Source organism: Sturnira hondurensis, unplaced genomic scaffold, assembly GCF_014824575.4.
Source record: "Sturnira hondurensis isolate 20B ecotype Veracruz unplaced genomic scaffold, ASM1482457v3 Scaffold0016617, whole genome shotgun sequence".
Lineage (NCBI taxonomy): Eukaryota > Metazoa > Chordata > Mammalia > Chiroptera > Phyllostomidae > Sturnira > Sturnira hondurensis.
Genome location: NW_028089248.1, coordinates 6,973,887 through 7,000,587, shown reverse-complemented (window position 1 = coordinate 7,000,587; position 26,701 = coordinate 6,973,887). Strand labels below are relative to the sequence as shown.

At 59.7% G+C, this 26,701-nt stretch overlaps 1 protein-coding gene and 1 long non-coding RNA gene across 4 annotated transcripts; one reads left to right on the top strand and one right to left on the bottom strand.

The window, feature by feature from the left end:
• Positions 1-1,154: 1,154 nt before the first annotated feature.
• SPIRE2 (spire type actin nucleation factor 2) lies at positions 1,155-25,179 on the bottom strand. 3 transcript variants are annotated; one of them, XM_037066453.1, is made up of 15 exons: positions 24,776-25,151; positions 16,572-16,615; positions 12,675-13,040; positions 10,181-10,261; positions 9,893-10,057; positions 9,105-9,191; positions 8,771-8,894; positions 8,513-8,682; positions 7,733-7,922; positions 6,885-7,006; positions 5,706-5,840; positions 5,106-5,173; positions 3,092-3,119; positions 2,311-2,426; positions 1,155-2,034 (listed from the first exon to the last, which is right to left on the bottom strand). In XM_037066453.1, the coding sequence occupies exons 1-15, from the start codon at positions 25,044-25,046 to the stop codon at positions 1,812-1,814; spliced, it is 2,190 nt and encodes a 729-aa protein (XP_036922348.1). In that variant the 5' UTR covers positions 25,047-25,151; the 3' UTR covers positions 1,155-1,811. The 3 variants fall into 3 exon arrangements, with proteins under 3 accessions (XP_036922348.1, XP_036922349.1, XP_036922350.1); XM_037066454.1 differs by having other exon boundaries at positions 1,861-2,034; positions 2,279-2,426; positions 24,776-25,179; XM_037066455.1 differs by having other exon boundaries at positions 1,861-2,034; positions 2,288-2,426; positions 24,776-25,179.
• LOC119001187 (uncharacterized) lies at positions 1,515-24,479 on the top strand. Its single transcript, XR_005069499.1, has 3 exons — positions 1,515-1,593; positions 11,281-11,286; positions 24,462-24,479. It is a non-coding gene; the product is annotated as an uncharacterized LOC119001187 (long non-coding RNA).
• Positions 25,180-26,701: the final 1,522 nt, after the last annotated feature.

Below are 26,701 nucleotides of genomic sequence, written 5' to 3'. Positions count from 1 at the left end.
TATGCAGGCTTACGGCCCCGCCTGTGGATGGAAACTCAGGAGTCTGAGGAGCCTGGAGCTGCTTTCTGCTTTCCCCATCACAAGACAGCTGTGTGACCCCGAGGGGGGGCAACGTGCAACCCCATTTGAGTGGCACCTTCCCTGAACAGGCAGCTTGAGCCTGGGTCCACGTACCACCAGTCCACTATTTACTGTGTTTGTAAATACTTGTAGAGGAAGTGACCTTTGTGGGTCAACCTCAGGCCGGGGCGGGCAGGGCTTGGCTCCATGGGCACTGCACAGCCTCTGGACCTGTGGTCCGCAGATGGCAGGCCCAGCAGCCTGGGGACAGCAGTGACAGTGACACCCTCTCCGCCCAGCCAGTCAGGTGTTTGTGTGGCCTTCCATTTCCACGGCTTCCTGTGTGGGCCAGAACCCAGGTGTCCCCTGTTGAATTGGGACAATGACAACAGTGCCCACCCCCCAAAAGCATCTGCTTGTGGAGCTGCTACCCACGTGTGAGCTTTCTCCTTGCTGGCTGTGTGTCTGGGAGCAACTCCTATCCTTTCTGTCCTGTTTTCTCATTTTTGAATAGGAATAATACCACTCCCTGCCCGTGAAGTGCGCAGAACAAGGGCTGGGAATTGGCCACTGTTACTGGCTGCTGTAATTTTGTGTAACTGAATAATCTGGACCCCAGCTGATGCAATATCTTCTCCCACAAACCCACCTGTTTCGAGCCATTGCCTTGGGTCTCCTGCAGACCCATGTCCACCAGGCAGGCATTGGAGCCTGGTACCCAGCAAGCCTGGGTTGAAGTCCCGGGAAAGCTGGGTACATCTTTAGCAAAGTTCTTGAACACTTTGAATCTCAGTTTCCTCATCTACAGGGTAGGATGACAACAGATACCATCTCCCAAGTACATGTGGGGCTGCTTCCACCCCGCACACCCCAAAGAGCATCTGGGGGACGAGGACAAAGGGTCCCTCAGGCTGGCCAGTGACAGGCAGCCCTGCTGGCCTTAGGACCAAGGTGTTGGGTTATGAAGTGGGGCACAGAGAGTGGCAGTGGGCGTCCCCATCCCGCCCCAGGGGCGGTTGCCCCCAGAGCCCAGTTTCTACCTTTGGAGGGCACTTCCACTGCCGCGGCAACCCTTAGTTCACGCCCCGACGGGAGACTGTGAGACCACCTTTATTAGGCCGAGAACATAACCCACACGTATAGGTTCCCCCAGGTGACCAGGCCGAAAGCATTGCAGTGTGTGACGTTGGGCAGGGAGTGAGCTTGGCCACAGGCCTTCCCAGGGGATGGTCTTGGGACACCTGCCTGGGAGAGTCTCAGCCCATGCAGGCTTCCTGGGTGCCTCCGAAGCCCGCATCCCTGCTGCAGAGCACAGACGCAAGCCGGGCCCTCCATGCCCCTCCCCGGACCAAAGTGCCCCTCCCAGCCAGGACATCCACCCGAGGAGGGACGGAGAATCAGTGCAGGGGCAGGGTCTTCCCCAGAGCCCCCGGCCCCCCGCCTCCAGTCTGCCCTCCTTCCCATCCTGTGCCATCCTCACCCCACCCAAGGAGTCCAGAGAGGAAACAGCTTCCCGGGGAGGGGCCAGGAAATGTATATAAATATATAGGCTGTGTATGTGTTATATAAAGGTATCTATATATGTATATATGTACATGCACACTTGGGAGGCTGCTGGCAGCTGGGCCCTGGGACGGGGTGAGAGGGTCTCCAGCCTGGTCCAGAATGGGCCCAGCTCCTCCCCAGAGGCCTGGCCACCTGAGGCCACCTTGAAAAGGCTCTCGCCAGGTGGCCTTGGGTGACAAGGACTGTCACTGGAAGTCAAGAGTCCAGGTGCTCGGGACGTAGAGGGACTGGGTCTGGCGAGAGCGGCGAGGAGTGGTATTGAGGGCGTCCACACTCTTGCGGCTTGAGCGTACCACGTCCGCCACAAAGCTGGTGCAGTCGCTGCAGACGTCCTTCAGGACGCGGCCGTGGGTGTACATGTGCGGGAACTCCTCCTCCACACTCTGCCACTGGGGCCCCTGCAGGGACCTGGGGCAGGACCTGGCAGTCAGGGGGGCCCCAGCCCGTGCCAGGTGTGCAGGGTTTAGGAAAGGCCATGCGGAACAAAGTGCATCCCAGCAAGACCTCTTCCTCCGAGTCCCCGGCCCTCACCACCCAGCACAGTTTCGGTCTTACACCACTCACCCCCAGAGCCCTCCCAGACCCCTGCGTCTGGTTTCCTCGGGGTGTCCCAGCAGACAGGGTGCCCCACCCACACCCTGGCTCGCGTTACCCGCAGCACTGGCAAACAGCAAAGGCACGCACTGGAAGGCATCTCTCCTCTGTGTCACCGTGGCTTTGGCCGCTGCTGCCCTCTGAGGACTCTCAAAGCCCAGGGTGTAGACAGGGATGTGTGCGAACTTCTTAGAAGGCATCTTCATCTGTGGACGGAGGAGTATGGGTGGAAAAAGGCTTCCCCAGGGACAGCCCAGGCTCCCGAAGCCCCCTGGGTCAGCCCCTAATGCCATGCCTGGCATCTGAAGGCACATGCCTCCTCGCACACACACCCAGCCACAGCCACTCACACATAGGCAGGGAGCAGGCCCTGTGTGTTTCCCAGCAGACAGTCCCTGTATGTAGCAGACAGTCCCCTGGGACCAGGAGTGGTAGGGTATGACCTCAGGGTCTGGAAACACTGGGGATGAAAACCCCTCTCACCCAGATTCCTGTTTCTGGGCTGAAGCGTTAACAGGGTGACACACTTCTACAGACATCACCCATTTACATCAGGGCACACCTGTGTGCGGACACCTGAACAGTTACAAAGAGCCCCCCCAAACACTGGGGGACGTGTGGGGTCAGGAAGCTAGGACTTTTGGGGGAAGAGAAATGTTTCTTGGCACTGTCTTATTAACATGGAATGTTAAAAAAATCAAAAAGCAAAAAACCATAGTCCTGGAAAGTACAGGAATGGGTCCTGCCTGGGGGGAGGAGAGGCGAAGGTGGTGTCCTCTGACAGGAGACTGCAGAGCCCCTGAGGACACTCCTGGCCAGGCAGCAGCCCACCGAGACCCCAGGGGCCTGCCCAGACCCCACGGAGCCTCACCTTTATGCTGCAGGAAGTGCAGACGGCTCTGGAAGGGAAGAGGGAAAGGGTCAGCCTGGAGAGGCCCGGGAAGAGACGGCTGCCTCCCGGCCAGTGTCCCAGCAGCACACCTGCCTCCGGCTGGGCCCCTGGTTACCTCAGAGTTTCACCAGCATTTGACTCTCGAGTCTTGCTTTTCTCTTCACTTAGTTCTACACCCAAACCATTCCTGTCCCTCGTGGCTCTTTCTCAGCATGTGTGGTCTGCAGTTCTCACTTACCGCCCCGTCCCCCGCACCTGCGTGGGCCCCACACTTCTCGCCACAGCGGCCATCTGAGCCAGAGGGGCCATGATTAACTCTTTTTATTCCCCACATCTGATTTCAGAAGTAAATGCGCTTTTTGGGGGGGTAAAAAATTCAAACATTAGAATCGTAATTCAGACAATGGGGTCCTCTTCTCTGAAGCCCAGTCCTCAGCGATGGCCCCTGCTAGAGATACAGCCTTCACTTCCCTGGCATGAGCTTAGAGGTGCAAAGATGCACATCGAAAATAAAAATGCAGTGTCATACGTGCTGTTCTGTCGAGATGTATCAGGGCTCCTCCACATCAGTGCAAATCGCCCACGTTCATTTTTAGAAATAAGCCGTTGTTTTCTTGGGTGGGTGTCCCACCAATAAACCACTAGGTGAATTTTATTTCACTGTGGCCAGGGAACATACTTTGTGTGACTCGAGTCCTTCTACACTTTAACACTTGTTTCATGCCCCGGAATCTGGTGTATCTGGGTGAATGTTCTGTGTGTACTTGAGAGGAACAGGTCCTGCTGCTGGTGGGGGAGGGGTGCTCCTTCACAGGGTGGGTCAGATCTTCTACAGCTTTAGCGTCCTTCTGTCCACAAGTTCTACCCGTTGTCCAGAGAAGGCCACTGAGGTCTCTAGTTACAACTGCACATTTACCTATCTTCCATGTCGCTAACTTTCTGAGCATAAATGCAGTTCAAAACTGTTAATGTCCTTTATTTGACTGGATGCCAAGCATTTTATCTTGCTGGGTGCTGGATACTTTTTATTCCTATTCTTTTTTTTATGTAATTTTTTAAATTACATTTTGTTGATTATGCTATTACAGTTCCAATTTTCCCCCTTGGCCCTTCTCCACCCAGCACCCCTGACTCCCCCAGGCAATCCCCACACCACCGTCGACGTGCGTGGGTCACACCTTTAAGCTCTTCAGCTGCTCTATTTCCTATGCTATACTTTGCATCCCCGTGACTATTCTGTAACTACCTATTTCTATGTCTTAATCCCCTCACCTTTCTTGAGCTCTGTTCCAGGAAACAGTTAAGATACTTGAGAACAGTCTGGTCCTTTCAGGTCTTGCTTTTGTCGATTGTGTAGGTCTGGGGCAATGCTCGGTCTAGGTACTTATCCCCCAGTAACCAAGACCTTACCGGGCTTTCCACTCAGTGGCCCGTGAGTTACATTCCTGCCACTGCTGGTGAGAGCAGACGCTATGTAGCGTACTGTTCCTTTAAACTTTTAGGGGAGGGTCAGTAAGCTTTTTCTATAAAGGGTTACATAATATTTTAGGTGTGGCTAAATGACTAATGAATAAAACAGGCTGTGGCCATATTTGGCCCATGGGCCAGAGTTTGCCAATCCCTGATTCTTTCAAAGCCTTCAGTAATTTCCTTGCATGTGTTGATCAACACTCTGCTGAGCACTCAACGGGGACCTTTGGCATGTCACTAGGCTCGCTCTCGGGACAGCTCTCTCCTCCCTGAGGGCTCTGGGGCCTGGGGCTCCTGGGGTGTTTAGCTCCACCGCTCAAGGAGCCAAGCAGGCGCTGACTCATGGCCCAGAAACTCAGGCAATGGAGGTGAACCAACCCCGCCCTTTCTTATGTCCTGCCTGAGAGGACACCCCCCCCACCCCCATCACAGGGAGTGTTCTGTCAGACAGTGCTGACCTTAGGGCTTCTTACCTCTTCCCTCCCATGTTAATTCACAGCCAAGGTGCTTACAAAAGACTCACCTTTTGCAAAAGAGACAGGTGGACGGCCAGGAAAACAGTGGGAATTTGCTTCGGCAACAGCAGCAAATCTGTAAGAAAAGGCCTCGTAGAAGATTAAAACTATGAACATTAAAATGGTAATAAATTCACAACTATCAACAATTGATTAAAAAAAAACAAATGAAGCAAATAAGCAGAACAGAAACAGAATCATAAATGCAGAGATCACATGGAGGGGTGTCAGTTGGGAGGGCGTAGGAGGAGGTTGGGGGAAAAGGCACAGGGAATAAGAAGCACAAATTGGCAGGTACAGAACAGACCAAGGGAGGTTAAGAACAGTATAGGAAATGGAGAAGCCAAAGAACTTATAAGCATGACCCATGGACATGAACTAAGCGGGGAGCTTGCCGGGGGGAACGGGAATACCAGGGGAGGAGGGCAAAAGGGGAAGAATTGGGGTAACTGTAATAGCATAATCAATAAAATATATTATTTTTAAAAAGAAAAGGCCTGTTAGAGTCCAATTTTGTCTAAAGTTCACTGGGTCCAGTCCTGTCCTCCCCACGCCCCCATCCAGGGCTCCTGTGTCGGGAGGGGTATCCGGGGTCCAGGCTGCCTCACCTTTCCCCTCTTCAAGCTGCTGAAGAGCTCCCTGTTCTGCAGGAACTTCTCCATCTCAGCCTTGACCAGCACACGGCGCACGCCCATCACCTCCTCCACAGTCAGGGCCAGGCTCTCCGCAGGGTGGCTGAACTCCTGCGCACAGGGCGGGGGGCGTCGGTGCTTCCTGGGGCCCTCAGTCCTGGGGCCTTGCAGGAGCCTCCCTTCCTTGCGGACCCTGACGTCTTCCTGGCCTCGGTCCACCCAGGCCCAGCAACTCCTACAAGGCCCTGTGCCTCAGCTCACACACACCCAGGAGCTGGACAGGCTCCCGTGACTTCTCTGACGAGACCTTCTGACGCAGCTGTGGGAGAGGCTCCTCCAGCCTCACTGAGCCCTTAGACAGAAGGTCAGCAGCCCCCACGGACACTCCCACGGCCCCCTCCCTACCCGAACCAGAGGCCCTGAGCCGGACCAGACCTTCAGAAACTGTGTTTGTTGTTGTAAGCAGCCGTGTTCAGGGGTAATTTTCCGTGCAGGGAAGGATAGCAAATTCAGGGTGCAGGGAAGGGCACTGCCCTTGTGTGTGTGGGGGGGGGATTAACAGTAACACTACTGTGCGTTTACCCAGCACTTACACTTTGCAAAGCATTTTAACATCTGATCTCACTTGAGCCTCTTGCTCAAACATCAAGGAGACGATACAGAGCACCCACTGATGTCTCTCCACGTGCCAGCCAGGTGCCCAGTAGACAAAGTCCCACACTGAGGCTGGGGTCAAAATGCCAGCAAGTGTCAGAGCAAATTTCACAGTTGATAAAACTGAGGAGCAGGGAGGGTCAGCAGGGTCGTGGCTGAGTGGAGACCACTGCCTCACCCCAGGAAAGAGCCCCCTGGTGCCACCATGAGGACTTCAAGGCATAGGGTCTCTCCTCTGTGCTAAGCTGGGACTCTACAAGCCCACTATCCCCTTGGCAAGGTCCTTCCCTTCCAGGGGCTGCAGTGCCCGGAATGCCCAGCAGGGGGCAGCAGAGACCCACCTCCCCAGACTGCGGCCAAGGTATGGACCAGCCTCGCCCATGAACGGAGGCAGATGCCACTCTGGGCTTCTGCTGGAGCCTGGTGCTGGGCACAGGTGAAGCTGAGCACCCGAGATGCATCCACCCCAGCCACCCTGGACAGCGCTGCCCTTTCACTCACCAGCCACAGGTGATTGGCGTCTGGGGTGGCAGAGGCCTCTGGCCTGTCCCCTACTGAGCTCAGGTCACCATGTCGGCAGGAGCTGAGGTCAGCCTGGGACTGGACGCTCACAGGGAAGGGACCTGAGGAAGAGGTCAGAGACCCTGTCAGAACAACCCGGCACAGATCCTGGTGGGGGAGGGCCGCCCTGGGGAGGAAGAAGATAGTCTGCCAGGCAGCAGGAGACAGTGGGGTGGATTCATGGAGGCGGCAGGTCGAGTAGAGAGCATGTCACCCATGTCACGGGCCCATGCCATTCATAGGGTCTGAGCCCTATGAATGAGCCACAGTGCAGGCCCCGTGGGACCTTCCTGCTCTGTGGTCCCACTCGTTGCATCTGCACTGGGGACCCAGAGGGCAGAGCGGGGCAGGGGCGCCAAAGGCAGACTAGCCTCCACCATGGGGTCTCCGAGTCTTCAGGACGGTTGGCGGGGCCAGTGAGGTATGCACTGGCCTGGCCGGGGCCTCTTCCTGGCCAGGAAAGAAGGTCACAACTGCTGAATGGGACCATTCCGAAAGTGGTCACAGGCTGAGGTGACCAGAGGGCAGAGAGGGGGCCTGGCCAGGTGGAGTGACAACCCCGTGTCCTGCCCACACAGTGGTAGGACTAACCGCGTGGCCCCGAGACTCCATCTGTCCTCCATGACAATGGACGCGGAGGAGGAGGCCCTTGAGACACGGAGGTGACAGAAAACGGGATGAGCTCCCTGCACCCCGCAGGTGCCACCTACTCAAGAAACAGGGACCCAGGCCAAGGGACACAGCACCCAAAGGACAGGACCAAGGGAGGGGCGAGAGGAGGCACTTGCCCTGCTCCGGGGTGCTGGGTGGGCAGGTGTGCACGCTGCCCGCTCGGGCCCGAGGCGGCTCCAAGCCTCTGGGGGGCTGAGTGGCCGGCTGCAGCCCAGAGGCCCCTTCTGCTCGGAGCTGGGCGAGGTCGTGCTCTGAGAAAGAGCGGTCCCGCTTCAGGGTCACCTCCCCACACGGAGACTCCTCCTCCTGTGGACACACCAGAGCCAGGCCCACCTCACCACTCCACCCACAGCGCCACCTGCCCGTGCCTGCACGGGGGCCACTGGGGCCACCCTGCACCCACGGCCCAGTCTGACTGTTCTCTGGACAGGAAAGGCAAGTGGCCCCCAAACCAAACCATTCCCGGCAGCCTCTGGAAAGCCCTGGAGAGGGGAGGCCTGGCATGGGGTGGAGCCTGCTGAGGTGGCCACCACCCTGGCCTTCCTGGCTCAGAGGGCAGTGAGGACAGGCTGGGAGCCCTGCTAGGACACACTGGTTTTTCACCTTGACCAGGGGGCTGCTCAGCTTCCCTCCCACTCCCAAGATGACGGTCCTTTCAGTGCTGTGGGAACTGGGGCCTCAAGGCCACTGTCCCTGTCATCCTCTGGTTCCCACCATGCTTGTGCCCAGGACAGGACACCAGCATCAGTGGAGGTGCTGCCAGGGGCCCCGAGCAATGGACGCCGCAGCTGGAGGCTACACCTGGGTTTGCCTGGCCCCTTCTTACTTCCTCACCGCGCCCCCCGACCCCCGCTCCTCCCTCCCTGCTGTCTCTTCCGGGGACTGTGGGATCTGACCTCCGACGTGTTCATCTCCTCCATCTCCGCCAGCGTGGGAGCCTTCAGCAGGACCCGGGGCCGCGGGCGGCGGGCACAGCTCCCAGCATCCATCAGGGACAGGTTGATACAGGAAGTGGACTTGACATCCCCAGAGCAGGCGTTGAGGATACAGGGCAGAGAGCCAAACCCTGGGGGGGTGGGGGGCGGGGCAGGAGGTGAGGGAGGGGGCAGGTCAAGGGGTAAGGGGTGGCAAGGAAGGGGGCATCCCTGGCTCACCCCGGCCACCCCAGCGCTGGGCTGCCACAGGGCGCAGCCTCCGCTCCTGCTTGATCTCCTCCAGGATCTTCTCGTGCAGGGTCCTCTGCTTCTGGGGCAGGGGGCGGAGCCTTCTCTCGGAGACCTGTGGGGGGTGGCAGCGCAGGGTAGGAGGGGTGGGAGCTAGTGGGCACAAGAGAGTTGGGGAGAACCACCAGGAGCCCGCACATCAGGGAGCAGGGAGGCGTCCATTGAGCTCCTGGGGCACCTCCCTTGGCAAGAACTCCAGGCCGCCCTCCTGGTGGGAGGCGGGGGTGGGGGGTGGGGACAGGGGCTGTTGGTGGGGAGCCGGCACCTGCTTCAGTGGAGGCCGGGAGCGGATGAAGTCCAAAATGAGTTCGTGCGCATCCTTCTTCACCCTGGGAGGGATGTCCCCATCGACCTGTGGGGAGGTAAGGAGACCCAGAACCTGAGACTCCCTGCGGCTGTCAGCTGGGGCGGAGCCGGGAGGGTCTCACTGAACCGTGAGCAGGACCAGGCCCTCACAGCCTCCTCCGCTGGCTCCCCGGAGCCCCTCGAGTTTGGGGCTCTTCCCAGGGAATGCGGGCAGGGTGGTTGTGAGGGTCAGAAGAACTGGTACATTTGAAATTCTCAGAGTCCTGACTGCTGCTTGGCGGGTTGGGTGATGTTCACCCTGAAAAGTGCAGGGCTGCCGGTGCAATTCCAGGTCAGGGCACCTGCCTGGGTGGTGCAGGTTAGGTCCCCAGACAGGGCGCTCACAAGAGGCACCTGATCGTTTTCTCTCTCATGTCCATGTTTCTCTCCCTCTCCCTCCCTTTCCCTCCCTCTCCCTCCCTCTAAAAATAAATAAAATCTTTTAAAAGTAAAAACATTCTCAGAGTGATGCCAGCGTCTGGCAAGGGCCAGAGGTGCATCGCTAGATGATCCCGCAGCCTCGGCTCCCAGCCCTGGTTCTCCACAGCCCATGACTAAGCTCTCCCTCCCCTTGACTCACTGAGTCCCCGGCGCGACCCTGTGAGTCTGGGCCACGTCTGCTGACTCCCACTGGGACCCTGGCTCAGCTTGGTGGCCCGCACACAGGCGGGTGGGGCGGCTTGGCAGCGGCTGCCCAGACCTGCTCACCATGACCTTGCGCAGCTTGTAGTTCCTGGCACGGATGTCCTGCATCAGCATCTCGAAGGGGGTGAGCTGGAACTCGGTGGGCAGCGGGTTGAACTCCCGCTCCTGCACCTTCTTGAGCTTCACTCCATGTCGAAGTTCCCGCATGAGCTGCACCCAGAGCCGGGCCTGTGCCCGGAGGAGGGGAGAATGGCCCTTAGCCACGCAAGGCAAGGCTCCCTGGGCCCCCTCCGCATGGGTCCTCAGGGCCCCCGGACAGGGCTGGGGGTGGGGGTGGGGGCCTCGTCTTACCCAGTCCGTGTGCCCCAGGTTGTCGAGCTCTGCCAGTGGCTGCTCCGCCTGCGGCTCGTCCTCCCGAAGCTTCTGCAGCATCTGTGCAGGGGGGAAGGTGGCAGATGGCAGCTCAGGGGACAGGCACCTGCAGGGCCACTCTCTCGGGCCCTGCCCTTACCACACCAGCTGCGATTCCACCCGTGAAACAAGGGCTTCGGCTGGGGGGGCTCAGAGCAATGTCTGGGGAAGCTGAGACGTCAGCCATGACACCCACGGGACCTGCGACATCCCATCGCTGCCTCCGACAGCATCTGCTGGACAAGCACAGCTCCCACGGGACCTCCCCTCACCTGACGTGCACCCCCAACGAGGCGAGGGGCCCTCCACACACGGCACAGAGCCCCGCTCGCCTGCACCTGTGAAGGCGCCCACCCTCTCAGGGCACCCTGGACCCAGCCAGAGGTCTACACGGATCTGCTTCTCTGACTATTGTCTGCACTGTGGGCTCCGTGAGGCCAGGCCAGGCCTTTTGTGGTTCCTCCTCACGTTGGTGTCCCTGTCTCCTAGGACAGAGCGACACATGCTAGGTCTCGAGTGTTGTTGGATGGAGAGGGGATGGGAGCAGGGATGGATGGGGGGTCGGGGAAGGCAGGGGTGAGTGAGAGTGAGCCCCTGGAGGACAGTCATGGGCATGTACTATACGAACTGGGAAAAATGCCACCGCTGTGGGCAGGGCCCAGGAAGGACATCGAGGTCATCAGGCAGCTACTATGCTGAGAATTTGGGAAGAAGCTGCTGGATCTGCTGCTGCCATTGTCCTGGGTCTTGGCAGCTCCCGGGGCCTCTGTTCTCACCAACCCCTGACCCCCCACCCCGGAGAAGCACCTGTCCTTTGGCACAGTCCTCCCCCCCTCTAAGACAGAACCGGTTCCCCTGGCTGTAGCCCCAAGTCACTCGCCAAACTGCGTTGGAACACTCTAGAAAACACCGCCAAGTTCCTGAGAAGCACAAGGTGTGTGGGTCCAAAAACAGACCTGTGTGTGACCTGGTGGTCCCTGTGGGCGTAGGGAACGAAGGTGTGCCTCCCACTCTTCTGCATACGTGCCCCTGTCCCCGAGCAGCCTGTCTGCCCCAAATGCCTGCCTGGCGTGTCCCACGGAGAGACCCTCCTCCCACTGCCCCCGCCGCTGCCTGGCCGAACCCCTCCTGGGTCCACAGCTGCAAGTGTGGGTCTTTGTGCTCTTGCTAAAGACACAGTTTCTGGCGCCTGGGTCAGGAATGGACTCTCCACAGAGTGGAGGCTTCAGAGCACCCACCAATTGGGGCGTTAGGAGCACATCTCCGAGATGCTGAGGAGGAGCAGGGGTGGGAGGCCGGCAGGGGCTGAAGACCCACCCCACCTTGGGTCATCGACTGGGCTGCAGACCAGGCCCAGGAGGCTCAAGCAGCAGCTCTAACTGGTCCTGCACTGAGTCCCTGGCATCAGTCAGAGCAAGCATGAGAACCTTCTCAGGCCCAGAGCGCCAGGGATACTGCCCAGAACACTTCAGGTGGGAGGAAAAGAGAGACAGCACCCGCCATTGGTCACGGCGAAGCGAAACCAGGGGCCAGCATCAGGTAATTCCAAAATACCTTCTGCCATTTATGCAACAGAGGGAAGCTAAGGCCCCCTGACTTCTCCCAAGTGTCTATTTTCTCATCTGTGAGAGGCTGGTGCGAGGCAGGGGTCCCTGTGTGCCGAGACCCCCATTTCAAGGAAACACCTCAGTATTGTCCAAGGGTGGGCCTGGAGAGGTGAGGGGTCAACTGTCAGCTCCTAACACTGAGACCACCAGGGGCAGGGCAACCCTGAGGGAGAAGCCCCCAGAGAGCCAGGGGAGGCCCCAGCTCTGCCCAGTACTGGCTATGACTCGGGGTGAGGGACAAAGCCTCTCAGAGCCCCCAACTTCTCCTCTGTAAAAGGGGTGACAAGCACAAAGGGCATGGAGAGCAGCGTCGGACATCACCAGCCGCAAATGCCTGGGCAAGTGTCCCTCACTTAACTGTCCATGGCCCCAGGGCTGCCAGCCCGCGGAGCACCTCTGTGGGTCCAGGCTGCAGGGAGCAGGGGCTGGCTGCCTTTAGCATCCTGTCTTCAGCTCTGCCCAGGTAAGCTGGAGGCAGGAGGACGGGCCCTGGGGAGGTTAAGGACCCCACAGGAGTGGGGTCACAGGGACGAGAGGCTGACAGCTCTCTGAGTCTGTTCTCTCTGTGCAAAACTGGGTTAGAAGGTGGGAGGGGCGCCTTACAGCCTGCCAAGGTGTAGAACAGCGCCCGCTGGACGGACAGAAGGGCAGAGCGACCCACACTCCGAGGGGTGCAGACGGCCATGCCCCACGAATGATCCCTCCCCAGCCTTGCACCAAAGGCTGCACCCACGTCCACCGCCTCCTCCCGGAACCCCTCCACACGCTCACCCTGGGCCCGCCCCCTCCACAAGCTCCGCCCCACGGCACACCCTCCCTGTGCTCACCTCCTTGGCCTCTCGGACTCTGGCCAGGAAGGCCCGCAGCTCCAGGGTCTCCACGAACAGCGCACGGCACACCGCCTGGTAGTGGGCCTGGGCGCCCCGGGGGTCTGTCAGGCGGGCTGCGCACAGCCGCATGGCCTGCGTGAAGGTGCGCACGGCCCGGGGGCTGCCCTCCACCTCCTCCTCCTCCTCAGGGGCCCCATAGCCCTCATCTGCCGCCCCGCAGCCGCCGTCCTCGTCGTCCTCGCAGTCGCAGTTGGCCATCAGGTCGATGAGCTGCTCCAGCTGCGGGCTGAGTTCCCGCTCCTCGCTCTCGTCCAGCCCCCAGTCCAGCGCGCGGTACACAGCGAAGCCCAGGGACTGCACCATCTGCAGGACCAGGTGGGGGGTCAGATGGGGCCACTGGGAACCTGAATGACAGGCCCCAACAGCAAAGGGAACAGCCAGCCACGGGCCACAGGGGACCACCACGGGACAGCTGAAGCAAGCCACCGGATGGCCGGTACGCCCACCCCACAGCACAGCCACCACGGAAAACACTGGCCAGTTCTCACCATTTGAGCGCGAATCCATCATTAAATGCCTCTCCCAGACATTTAACCCAGAGGAAGGAAAGCATGCCCTCGCAAAGACTGGCCCTGAAATGCCCCTGGCGCCCAAACCAGGAATGTCCAAACGTCTTTAACCCGCGGACGGCACCCAGACGTGGCCCATCCTTACAGCAGAAATGAGGCACCAAGCCCCTCCCCCATTGTCTCATACCCTAATCGCCTGGTGGGGGCCAGCGTGAACCAGCCCAAAGTCTCCATTGCTTGGGTCCCTTCGCACAAAACTCAAGGCAACCTCAGTCTCATGTGCAGCCCCAAAAAGCAGCTCAGTGATTCCAGGCCGGGGCAGCATGGGGCGGGGCCTGGCCTGGACATGAACTTCGGGCCATGGAAGAGGTTGTGTCCATTTGGTGAAGTGGGCATGTGTTTGTCAGCACCTGTCAAGCTCAAGTGTAAAACACACCCCAATACATTTACCTACCATAGATACCCTAATTAAATGTTATCTCCTAACGTAACATAACCCTACCTGGTAAATCTGAGGAGAAAGGCCTGCATACTCAGTGGCTGCTGCCGGGACAAGCTGCTTCACTACGCACGATCACATTTGACAGCTGAACTCATATAAAACTGACCTCCTCATTTAAGTATTTAAACTGCATGTTAACTTCAAGGCATGTAAATTTAGCTTAAGAAAGAAAAACCTGAGAAATAACTGCACCTGAGAGGTGGCGGGGGGGGGGGAGGGTGGAGCTACTGGGGGAAAAAGCCTTGGTACTAAGTTGTAATCACAAGGCTGTTCTGTTTGCTTCATACAGCCTTGAAATTCTCCTTAAGAAGTTTTTTTAAAGTCCATCAGCACGTTAAAAATCTGTGAGTCTTACAGTGCAGAGATGTTTTAACTTAGCATTCCTCAATTCTTCCTGGCCGTGAACCCCACTTCCATGGACTAGCATTGACGTCTGTGGGACCAGAGTTCCATGGGCACGTCCACATGCCCAAACACCGCCTGCACCCCCAAGTACCTGCTCCGAGGGATGCAGGCAGACACAGCCTAGCACTGAGGGCAGAGGGTGACCACAGGGATGCTGCTGCCAATGTGCACAGCCCTGTGCTCACGGCAACGACACGGAGACCCACACGAAGGGCGATGGCCCTGCCGTGTCAGGCACCTCACTGAGCTCGTGGCCACTCGGCCTTGCCTCACCACGCCAGGGCACCTCTGGAGTCACAGGCAAGGCACAGAGGCACATGCCCGGCCCCTTGACTGACACTAGCAACTAACTGAGCTGGGCCTGAGGCTCAGGTCGGTCCGAGGCCTATGTGGAAGGTGGCTTGGTGACAGGTGGACCCACGTGCTTACCAGGGCACCTGCCATTCCCCCACCACCTGGCTTCAGAGGGGCCCCTGGGCAGGGAACGGGGTGCAAGAACAGGATTCTCTGTCCTGCAGGCATGCCTTGGAAAGCACCCTGGGCCTCAAAGCACCCTGGGCCTCAAGGAACCTGGGGGTCAGCTGGGCTCAGGGTGACCAGTGGGAAGAGAAGGCACAGCCAGTCCTCGGAGACCATCACCTCTCTGATTCAGGTCGGGGCATGGGCAGGGTCACACCCTGGAATCCAGGGTCAAGGGCACAGCCCAAGGCCTAATGGCTGCTGACACCTGACAGGCAATCACAGGGCCCGGGAGTCCCCAGGGCAGTGGGCTAGGAGCCCCCCCATGCCCCTCAGGAGACTGGGTGTGAACTTCACACAAATTCCCATCATTCCTTCAAGGAGATGGGGGCAGATAAACTTGACGCTGACTCTGGGTCTGCCCCACAGGCCTGGCTGGCCCTACCAGTGGCTCTGACCAGCCACTGGTCCCCAGTGAGGACCAGTCTGCTACATGGGGCAATACAGACAGGGGGGAGTGACGGAAAAGCCCCAGCAAAGCACAGCACCTGACTACCAGCCTCTTCCTCTTTGTCCAGGCCGCTGGCCCCCATGAGCTGCACAGCAGTGAAAGGGTTAACTCCATGCAAGCCTCTTATCTGATGATAGCTCCTGGAGGGGGGTGGGGTGCCCACTGCACACCTGGAAGGCTGGCACTGGCTTTTCCTGGAGGGGAAATCTGGGCTGCCGGCCAGGATCTCAGGCCCTGCAGCTCTGCCTTCGGTGGGGGCGCCAGCCAGGGGGCCAGCCCAGGAAGAAAGGAGCTGCAGTGGCAGGCCAGCTCCAACTCGGGGCCTAGTGAGAATTCAGGGGGCCGTTGCAAGTGTCCCTGGGCACATTTCCTGGGGTGGGGCGGACCTCCAGACACAACAGCCCAGACTGGATGCCTGCCCACAAAGCTCCGTCTGAAGAACTTGGAAACTGGTAACCACAGGGCCCCTTTGTGTTGGGAGGTGCGGGCGGCAGGGGCAGCCCGAGGGACTCGCCCAGGAGGTGGGGAGCAACCCTGGGTGGTAGATAAATAAATTCCAGAATATTATGCAGCAGTGAAGGGTCTACCAGCCACGCAAAGTGATAAAGATGAGTCTTGAAAACACATCGTTTTTTCCAAATTCCAGAAAACTATACAGGGTGGGGCAAAAGTAGGTTTATAGTCGTCCATGTGGAAAATAATACAATAAATAATTCCTAATAATATGAGAATAAACTCTCGGCACTCATGACGGTGACCCCACTTGCCCACCCTGTATGCAGAGGGTGCAGGGCCCCAGCGGTGCCGGGGGTGGGGCGTGGGTCCTGACCCTGATATGAAGGAGAATGGCCAGCAGCTTTGGGGTGGTTTTGTTACTGTTGTTAAACCCTCCACAGTGGGTGACAGAGCCTCTTTCGGCCTGTGCTCACCCCCACGCCGTATAGCCTGTTTAATAAATACATGTGCATTTGCATAGAACTTTTTTTAAAAAGGCGGTGGAACGATAAACATCAGGTTCAGCACACACTGGGGAGGAGCAGGGGAGTGGGAGAGGCTGGGGTCTGAGTTCGGGGTGGGGTGGGGGTTCCCGGGCATTGCTCACGGGGCTGGTTTCCTCTGCGCTCCCTGACCCATGCCTTGCCCACACTGTGTGCTTGGCAATGGCTCCACACACCACATCACCTTCACTTCCTCAGGGTGGAAGGAGCGGGGGTCAGGTATCATGGCTTCCCCCTCCCCTGTAAGGCCAGGAGGCTCACTGGGGTCTAGACCATGCACGTGGGCTTTCCCCTCCCCCACCCACCCTGGGGGCAGGAACTCTTCACCAGCCCCCTGCAAGGAAGCCCATGCAGAACTGTATCCTGTCCTGCCCCACAGAAGCAATGGTGTAATGATACAGGTTAGCTTGAATGTGTATCAAGTAAACTTAAAAGTTGTTTTGCCAGTACCTGGGCTTCTGAGCTGGCCGGTGACACCACCATGGTTGCGGGCTCTGCAAGAGAGAACAGATGACAGGTCGGGACATGCCCCCTACTGCAGACCCGAAGCAGGGGGCGCCCAGCCACTCTCCCCTCAGGAACACACGGCACGTCTCCCAGAACTTCCTTCACTGCACTGGGAAGCTCACAGTGGGCTGAGCCACCGGTCACTTGGACAGACGCCCACAAGATCCAGCTGGACGCCCAGGTGCGCAGTCAAGACAGTGAGGCAGGCCCTGCCCACTCACAGCACGGAGCTGCATGCAGAGCTCCAGCAGCTGAGCTGGGTGAGCCGGCGTCGGCGCCCACTCTGGATCTGGGGGGCGGTTCACCCAGACTGTCAGCCCCTCTGTCAGAGCCAGAGTGCCTGCCCCATTGAAACCCAGGTGCTAAGTCAGGCTCTGCCCAAATTAGTATTTTATTATGCTTCTTACTAAGCATGGCACTGAGTCGGCGTGTGGACACGTGGCTGCTCACATACCCCAAATACAACCCCAGAGGTAGGCACTTCCGGTGCCCATTTCCGAGATGAAGAAATGGAGGCCTACCGGGACAAACTTGTGTGCCCCAAGGTGTCACAGGTAGTAAGTGGTGGTGCAAGGGGACCCAGACTCGAGCCCTCACTGCTACTGATCCTGCCTCCCAGGGCCTCCCAAGCGGCCAGGCTGGATGAGACGGGACCCAGTGCTCCCCAAACCTTCCCTGAACTCAGTAGGCGTGAGCTTCTGCTGCCTTACATTCCCCCAGGAATGAGGTGGGGAATAAAGACAGGACCCATGAAATTGTCTGCTCAGCGAACCCGCTCACTGCATGAATATTTTCAAAATGCTACCAAGCTCCAGGAAGACTGCCAAGATAAGGGGACTTTGCATCACACTGACCATTAGAAGAAGGGAAAGCACCCGCCCCCCAAGGTCAGTGGGGCTCCAGCCGGCAGCCCACAGCACACTGGGAAAGTTCGTGGCCGTGACTGGGTGGAGGCCGTGGAGAAATCAGGTTCAGCGCAGAGGCACTTCCTGGACCAGATCCGTGCCTGGAATCACCCTGATGACCTGGAACGGGTGCGGCCAGCCTGCAGGGCTGCTTACAAACCAAGCCTGTCCTCCCATCAGCGGGAGGCTGTCTGGTTAGAATAATTTTAATGCCTTTGTCCCTGGCTGAAATAGTTCATATGTTCACAAAAGTGCTCGTGAATCTAACTGCGTGTCAAATTGCAAGAACTTGGCGAGTCTCTGGGTTTGGAGGAGCAAGCTGCCCCTCTGGGAGGTCTGGGGCGACAGAGGCTGCGCCCAGCTCTCTGCACAGAACCCTTTGAAATGTTGTATTATGGCTTCCACCCGTGCTGCCCCCTCATGGAGCTCGGTCCTGTCATGTCCGCTTTACAGATGAGAACACTGAGGTTCGGGCAGATAGAGAAACGTAGCCAAGACCACAAAGCCAATAAATGGCTGGGCTGGGACCCCCATACCCCAAAATGCCCCCTCCCCATCCCCCTGGAACACCCCGGCACAACCGAGTGGAGCTACCATAACTTGTGATCAAGGTGGTCTCCCAGCATCATGCAAAGTCCCGTTTGCTCCTTTAGAAAACCATCCCCGTGGAGACCAGAGGCAGCCAGGCAGAGGCAAGGGTAGGCAGCGGGGACCGTGGGGCAGATGCCCCATTGAGGCAGTGCCAGGAGCCAGGAGCCAGGACACCTGGGGCCCCGGACAGTGCCCGTCCCTGCAGACGACCGGATGCACTACGGAAGGAGGCCTCCAGTTTCTCTTCTACAAAACAACAAATGTGGAGAAATCAAGGAGGTCCTGAGTTTTCTTTGCAGTGACCCTCTGTCAGAGAAAAGACAGAAGAACTTGTTCGTGGGGACTCTGCAGCCCGGAGGCCCCTGGAGCAGCTTCAGGTGGAAGTGCTCCCACCTGCCTGGCAGGTGAGAGGTAGGAGGGGGCTCCCCCAAAGCCTCAGCCCCCATCCACCTGGGGCCTGCAGACTGAGAGGGCACCTGCCCAACCTAACGAGAGAGAGAGAGCAGATGCTTCCCAGGGCACGACACCCCGCAAGGATGCGGACCAGCACGATGGCAACAATGAGGGGGCGAGCCTCCTGCCCAGGACTGCTCAGGCCTGGGGTCAGGGCAGCGAGTGGCCGTGGAGGAGACCCCAGGCATCTGGAGGGAGGCCGGCCACAGCCTGGGCTGCAGCAGGCTCTGCAGGCGGCCCCCCAGGGGTCTTAAGTGCTGACAGTAACTGCAGACTGAACAGCAGAGGGGTCTCTTAAGCCCAGGAGGCTCCTGCCTGTCACATCTCAGGTTTAGAGCAGCCATGTGGCCACACGGCAGGGCACAGACAGAGTCCCCTGCCGCTGTGAGAATGAGGCCCCCCTCAGTGCTGGCGGACAGGACACCAGCCCCGCACGCCTCTCAAGTCACACCCACTCACCACCATGACAACCACTCACGGCCGTGTCCTTCCTCACAGAGAAACGCTGCAAACACATGGTGAACATGTCCACACAGGGGACTCTGGACAGATACTAAGAAGACGGAGATGTCCTTTGTAATGAGACGAGATCAGCCTGCGCTTAAGGAAAGTAGGAGGCAGCCCCCTACGTTTGCGGGGTGGGTGTCCTGAGCCTTCTGTGGCACGTGGACTCCCCTCTCACTTTCTGAGTTGTGTGCGTGTGTGACAGCGAGCGAAGCCACCACGTCACCTCCTCACACACACTCAGTGCTGGGGGTTGGCGGGGAAACAGGGCCTGGAGCCAGACAACTGGTGTGTGGTGGGACACCTCCTCTTATAAACAGGGCTTCGCCCACCACACAGGTTACCGGAAAGACTAAACAAGCAGGCACCGAAAGTCTGGTGTCCAGTAAGCTACCCATAAACGCCATTCCACCATCAGGAGACAAATTTTGCAACCTAAGTCAGGTGTCGCCCGAGACCAAGCGCTGGTCTCTAGCAAGGACTGGTGGAGGCAGGGAGCGGGGAACGCCCGCGCGAAACCACGGAGCTTGTGTTTGTTCAGCAAACACTGAGAGCTCTTTGGGTCAAAGGCAGCCACACTTCACTCAGCCACCGCCTCAGGGACCTCGGGGTGGGTGAGCTCAACGTGGGTGAGTTCGCCACGAAGTCACACGTCACTCAGAGGGCTTCCTCCCTGTGAACAAGAACCCAGGACCACCAGGCACCGAGTGAATTCTGGGGAGCCAAGTCAGGGAGACGTGTGGGGGCCAGAGCTGCCCCCCCTGAGGCAACCCACGCTTCTCCGCCTCCCCACCAAGTTCCAGTGCCTCTGCTCCCAGGGAGCCCCCACACCCAGTCCCTGCCCAGGAATCTCGAGAATAAACCCAGGGAGACCCCACCGGTGGTCACAGCAGATGGGCAGCCCCCCAGAAACTGATGTTCCAACTGCCTGTCCTTCCACCCTGCTAAGGATGGCTGGAGGGAGCTTCCCGTGCAGCTTTCAGGGACTCTCTCCTCTAGGTCACTGCTGCCCCACAGAGCAGCCAGGAGACAGGGCAGGGGGACTTGCCCAAGGCCACCTGGCTGAGATTCAGTCCCCCACTAGCCTGGCTCTGCTGACTGTGACTGGGCCCCCTCTCTGACCACATCAGTCGTCCTGCTACTGGGGGCGTTCTGGCAACAGCAGGGGGACCCCTCCTTAAGGTGTGGCCCAGGGGACACAGGCACAGGACACCAGTGGCCCCAGAGCGGGACCTGCAGCACTGGCATCAGTGGGACTTGTCAGAAATGCATGTTCGCAGGCCCATTCCAGGCGTGGGGGAACCAGCAGCAGGGGCTTCGCACTCGACGCACCCCTGAAAACCAGCCCCTGAAAGCAAGGGGACTGTAATTCCAGAACCCATATCCTGCCGATGCTGCTGAGGAGGAAGCGCCCATCCCCTGTGGCCCCCCTCCTGGGTTCCACCAGCCTGTCTGCGCCCCAGGCCCAGGCCCGTGCAGGACCTGTGACCCTCCCAGGGGACTCGGGGAGGCAGAGGAAATGAGGTTGCCAACCACCTGACCCCTAACTGCAAGAGAAGGGGTCTGTGTCTGGTTCATACGGGTCAATGTGTGTGGTTTGTTACCGCCGCCAGGGAAACGCCCACACCCTCCTTTTAATCTGCCCCAGCGCCTCCCACCGTGCAGTCCCTGGGGAGGGGCCGCGACACCAGCGTCCTTCAGTGGGGACAAATGTGCCAACGCTGAACAGACAGGGCGCCAGATGGAGGCGAAGACAGCAGGGGCACTTCCTCCAGGTGCCCTGCTCACTGCAGGCTGATCTGCCTGGTCCCCCGGGAATCCATTCCCAGGCAGCCTCCCTGGAGGCCAGACGCCCTCTGAGCCGTCCAACAGGATCCGAGTGAAACCCTAGTGTCTTCCCCTGGCCGATACTCACCGGCATGTTTGCTTAAATGCCTACACCCGGGACCAGACCAACCAGTGCCACAGTGCTGCTTTTGTGGGGCCACGAGGACCGGGGTGGGGGCGGGGCGGCAGGACTAGGGTCCCAAAGCTGACAGGGGCTGGAGCTGTACCCACCAGAAGCCAAATCTCAAGGGTGCACAGGGACCCTGGGGACCCTTTCTCAAGAGTGAAGCCTCTCCTGAAAGCCCAGGGCAGGATCTAAACATGGTGGGTGGGCAGGGCGGCCAGCCCAGGAGGCAGGTGGGCTGAGCGTCTCCTGGGGTCAGTCATGCAGGGAGGGCCAGGATTGCTAAGGGTGGCCTTCCTGTGAGGTCACTGCTGCCAAGAGGGAGACCAAATCGGGACTGCTGTCCACAAACACACTCGGCTCCGTCACACCCAGGCGGGTGCCCTTCCCAGCACGTGCACCTCGCCCCCCACAGCACCAGGCCCTCGGCACACCCACAGCCTAACCAGCCCCGCGCCCAGTGCTCTGAGGGGTTGCTGGGGTGCCTCCGGATGGAGGGCATTTTACATCAGCCAGAAGTGTGCACGGCAGGCAGCTGCCCATCCTGGTCAGGGCTTGTGTGCGGGAACCTGCACCCATGTTTCCGTGTGTGCCTGTGTGTCTGAGGATGTGTGTGCATGTCTGTGTGTCCGTGGGCCTGCACACGCATGCTTCCTGGGCCCAGGGCAAATGCAGGCTCCTCCCTATGCTACCTCACCCGTCTCCCCCCCTCCACACAGGCACTGTCACCCACTCTATGGAGGAGGAGTGGGGGTACCGGGGAGACGCCCCTCCTGCTCTCCAGCACTGCTCTGTCTCTAGCCACCGGGTAAAGCGGTGGGAAGGAGATTTCCGGCCCCATGGGGCTCCTGACCCAGGGACGCCCAGTGCCCTGACCGGGCTTCTGTGCCGGGCAAGCCTGTGTCCGCGCAGCCCGGGCTGTGCAGGGAGCTGCCTGAAGGAGCCTCACCCAGAGACTGCGGTGCTTGAGGGTCGGCTGCCTCGGACCCACAGGCAGAGCGGGAGGCACAGGAGAGGCAGGTGCGACCCGGCCGACAGGAGGTCATGTGAGGCACACAAGCACCTGGAGAGTGGAGCTTTAGCACCAAAACTGACGGGAAAACCCAGGAAAGTACGGCAGTGGGTAGATCAGCAGAAGCAGAATGGAGCCATGGGAGAAAGGGGACGAAGGGGTGAGCTCAGCCGTGTGGATATCCACCCCCAGCCTCAGGAAGCCCAGGGCCTGGAGGAAAGGGCGCTTCCCCAGCTGACGCAGGCCAGGAGGGCGGGGGCCTCTCCGTCACGGTGACGGCCAAGCCCTGCCTCAGGTGGACAGATGCTGCCGAGCACATCACGGGGCCGCCCAGTCACGGACAGAGTGGCCCCGGGGAAGCGAGCTCTGTCTCGGGCATAGGCTCCCTGCATTCCCCAGCCAGCTCCTGCCTCCGTCAGACAAGGAAGCTTCTCCCCTCTGCAGGCTCCATCACGGCCTCTTAAAACTGCCTTCACATGTCAACATGCTTCCATTTTCCCACTTTGGAAAAAGGGGCTTCCAAGCGTCATGAGGAAGTCTTCAGACTGAAAATAAGGGAGCTGCCTCTCATCTGCCCTCCCCATGCGGGTCCCCATTGGCTGAGATACCGCCAGTCATTCCCCTAAGGACGGTGGAGTCCTGAAGCTGATTTCCTGAAAGTTATTGTAAACATTTACTTATCCAGAGAAAGTTTCTCTGATTGCTATTTACAGCGAGAAATACCCACGCACACCCCTCTGAACGCCGCCTCTGGCACACAGCTGGTCTAAAGTCCAGCTGATTCACAAAAGGTCAGTAACAGCAGAAAAGAAAGTTCGAGGGATCCGTTTTCCTTCATCTTGAAACGGCAGCAAGTCACTAACCTCATCCACCTTTATGACACGTTTGTGCACTGAAACCAAAGATCGTAATGACTGGAAAATTCAAAACTGGGCTCCCTGATGTCACGGGCTGGTGCCGCCCCATAAAGTTCGCTCAGCGCAGGAATGAGTGGCTACGAGTGAGCTTTGAACCCAGCCTGCGTTTCCAGTCCAGCTTGCACAAGGAGACAGCGGAAAGTGCTCCTGGGTCTGTAATAACCAGGAAGAAGGGGCTGATATGTCCCCGTGGGCTGAAGACATGGACCGTCTCTGACCACAGCCACCTCGGACAGCCCTCTCGGCACCCTTGGGGGAGTACCAGTGAGACACACAGTGTGGCTCGTTCACCGTACAAGGGGTGCAGGGCGCATCTCTGCTCTAACCCGCTGCTGGGATTGGCGGCAAACTACTTATAGTCTGGGCCTCAGTTTCACCATCTTTAAAGTCAGAGGGTCAGACCAGGCAGGCCCTCGCTGTCCGGCCCTGCGGTGCCCAGAGCCAGACCTTGGGCTATATGGTCTCCAAGGGTGGGGCAGAGCACGGGGATGATGTTTTTGTCAGAAAAATACAGTGTCAGGAGAACCGACCTTTATGAATATCTAACTCCGGGGCCCACCGACAAGAGGCAGTATGGGGTGTGGGGCTCCCAGGCCTGCCTCTGAAGACAGTGTACTGAATGCTGACGTGTCCTGCCTCCTTTGGTGGGCCTGGATGAGCCTGAGCCTTGGCTCCCCTGGAGTAAAATGGGGGTACCCCTCTTGTGCCAACTCTTACGACTCTCACCAGCATCCCACAGTAGAGGGGGGTGGAAGCACAGCACAGGGATGGGCAGGGGGGCACAGCCATGGTTCCAGGGCAGGGTGCAGCAGCCCCTCCTACCCCCTGGTTACCAGAGCGTCCATGCCCTCTGGGGCTTTGCCCTGGTCCTTCCCATCCTCCACGATGCCTGCCTGAAAGGATCTCTACAGACCCACAGCTCCTGGGGCTGGAGAGGCTCCAGCCTCCTCCAGGGCACAGCAGCACCTTTGTGCCCCCCACAGTGTGTGGGCTTGGGGGGGACAGCATCATATTCTCCATACCAGGACTCAGGTTCCCCAGGGAAGAAAACAACTTTTTTCTTAAAGAGACAAAAGCCACCTAAACGCACCATGCTGAGTGGACTCTGAACACCTTTCTAGGGGTTCTTAGTGACGGTGGAGAACGGAAAAACTGAACCAGTCGTCTCCCAAGTTCTACTCATCACCCCTCGCTTTCTATTGGACGGAGGAAACGGGGGCAATCCAGCAGGAATTGCAGGGAGACCCGCCCCGCCTCCTCTCACCCTCATGCCCACGAAAAAGACCCCAGGAGGACGTCTGTCCTTTTCCTGCCCAGGGCACCGGTGCCAAGAGGGTCCCCCACCACGAATCCCCGGGAGGAAGAGGCAGGAGGAAGAGGCCAGGCGGGAGAGAGCGAGCGAGCAGTCGGCGCCGGGCGGGAGCTGCTCTCCTCCGAGGGCAACCTGCCCAGGCAGCCCCTCCAAAGCACCGGGCCCTGAAGCTAAGAGGCGGGTTCTAGAATGGGGGAGGGGCCAGGGGCGGAGGTCCTCATCTCAGCAGAGTTGGGGCGCGTGGGGGGTGGCGGTGAGGGGGGCGGTTGGCTCCCAAGCCAGAAAAGGGACCCGGCCTCCCTGTCCGCAGAGAGAGAAGGGTCAGAAAGGGGCGCCGGGTGAGCCGAGGCAGGACGGGGAAGGGGAGCGTGTGCCCGGCCCAGGAGGAGAGAGGAAGGGAGGAAGAAGGGCTCGCAGCCGCTCCCCCAGGATCGACGCCGGGCCGGCTCCCCGGGCAGCCCGCCACCCCAGCGCCGCCCGGCCACACCCCCGCCGGCCTCACCCGCTGCGCCGGGCTCCAGCCGCGCGCCGACCGAGCCGTCCCTGCGCAGGAGGATGTCCGCCGTGTCCCGGATGCGCCGCCGGCCGCCCGGCGCGCCCCGCAGCCCGCGGCAGCACTGGAAGCACACGGCCCACGCCTGCTCCTCGTTGATGGGCTGCTCGTACGCCTTCAGCACCTCCTCCAGGGACAGCTCCCACGGCTCCGGCTGCCCGCCGCCCGCCGCCCGCTCCCCGGCCGCCGCGCCCGCGCTGCAGCCGCCGGCCCCGGCCATGGCCGCCCCATCATCGCCCGCTGCGCGCCCAGCCGGTTTCCATAACAGCCGCGCCGGGGCAGCCGACGCACCCGGCGAGCGCGGGGGGCGGGTCCCGCGCCTCCGGCCGCTGCTTTGTCATCCTCGGCGGCCCCGCCCCGAGCGCGGCGCGCAGGTGAGCGCGGGGAGGGAGCTCCCAGGCTGGGAGCGGCGCCGGGCGCGGGGGAGCGTTCGGCCGGCGGAGTGCAGAGCCGCAGCAGGGGCTGGAAGCGGGTCGGGGTGGCGGGGGGCGGGCAGGCGTGCGGAGCGCAGGGCCGGGCCTAGGGGAGGCGCGCTCCCAGACGCGAGTCTGCCCGCCCCGGAGATTCCGAGAAAGCCAGACGGCGAGCGCCCACACCCGGCCCTGCCGCAGGTCCGGAGGCCGGCTCCCAGCCCAGACCACAGTGCAGCGACAGCGGGGCCTCCGCACGCCGGGCACGGGAATGTGGGAGGGAGCCAGGGGACTGTGACCCCCACTCCCGCGCGCGCGCGCACACACATAAGATGCCCGCAGCGGCCTCTGTGGAGGTTACTGCAGGGCGATGGGAGCGAGGGAGATCTCACAGCACAAAGCACTGAATAAATGACCCTTTTCAGCAGGACAAGTGCCTGCATTAAATGCTCCACTGTCTCCAGGGAAAGTGAACGGCGTCTCAGCGCACCCGTGGGCCGAGGTTGTGCCTTCATCCCCCGCCAGCTCCCTGGCCCCGTGAGGGGGTGGCACCCTGGCACCCCGGCACCCCAGCGACTTTATCCGGGCTAACCTGAGACCCCTTCAGCCACAGTGTCACGTGGTTGGAGTTAATAGCCAAGCGCAAGGGGAGAAAAAATGCCAATCAGGCCCCAGCCTGGACCCCCTCAGCAGCACACGACGTGCAGATTCCCGGAGGTTTCTCCCTGGCTGAGGTGAGCCCCGGGTTCTGAAGTCCCCGAGACTGTGCGCCATGCGGTGATTTCCCCTCATTTCAAGGAGACTTGGGGTAGGCTGTCACCTGGGGTCCTCTGGGTGTTTAGTCTTCAAACAAAAGGGAGTTTGACAAAGACAGACTGTTCAGGGGCTCTGTATTTGGTAGCTGGGAAACTTTCAGCTCTCCAGGCTTATGCCGCGGAAACGACAATGTTGGCACTTTGGCGATGGGGCGTGTGGGACATATGCTGAGTAAATGGTGCAGAGCAGCTGGAACTCAGGTGGCTCTCCTGCCTAGTCTCTCTCTCTCTCTCTCTCTCTCTCTCACACACACACACACACACACATACGGTTGTCGGCAGAGGGAGGGAGACAGTCCAGGTCTGCCTTCAAGTGGCAGTGGCTAGGGAAAGTGCCCCCGGCCTCTCACCGCAGGGCCAGGTGTGTGTCTTGAGGGACACTGTCCTCCCCCGACACCGCAAGCTCACTCCCAATGAATCCACACAATGGTCACACTCTGTGGGAATGAGGACTTCCATCTACAGCGCCTTTGGGGGAGGGGGCGATGCTCCTGGCGAAGGCAGGGGGCCCCCCTGCCACAGGGCAGTGGCTGGACAGGGAAGTGGCTGTTGTCCTGATTGGAAGCTGGTTGGGTGAGAGCAAGAAGCACCTTCCCTTCAGACCCAGGTTTTGGTACCAAAACCAAACACAAACAAAACAGAGAAGTAGC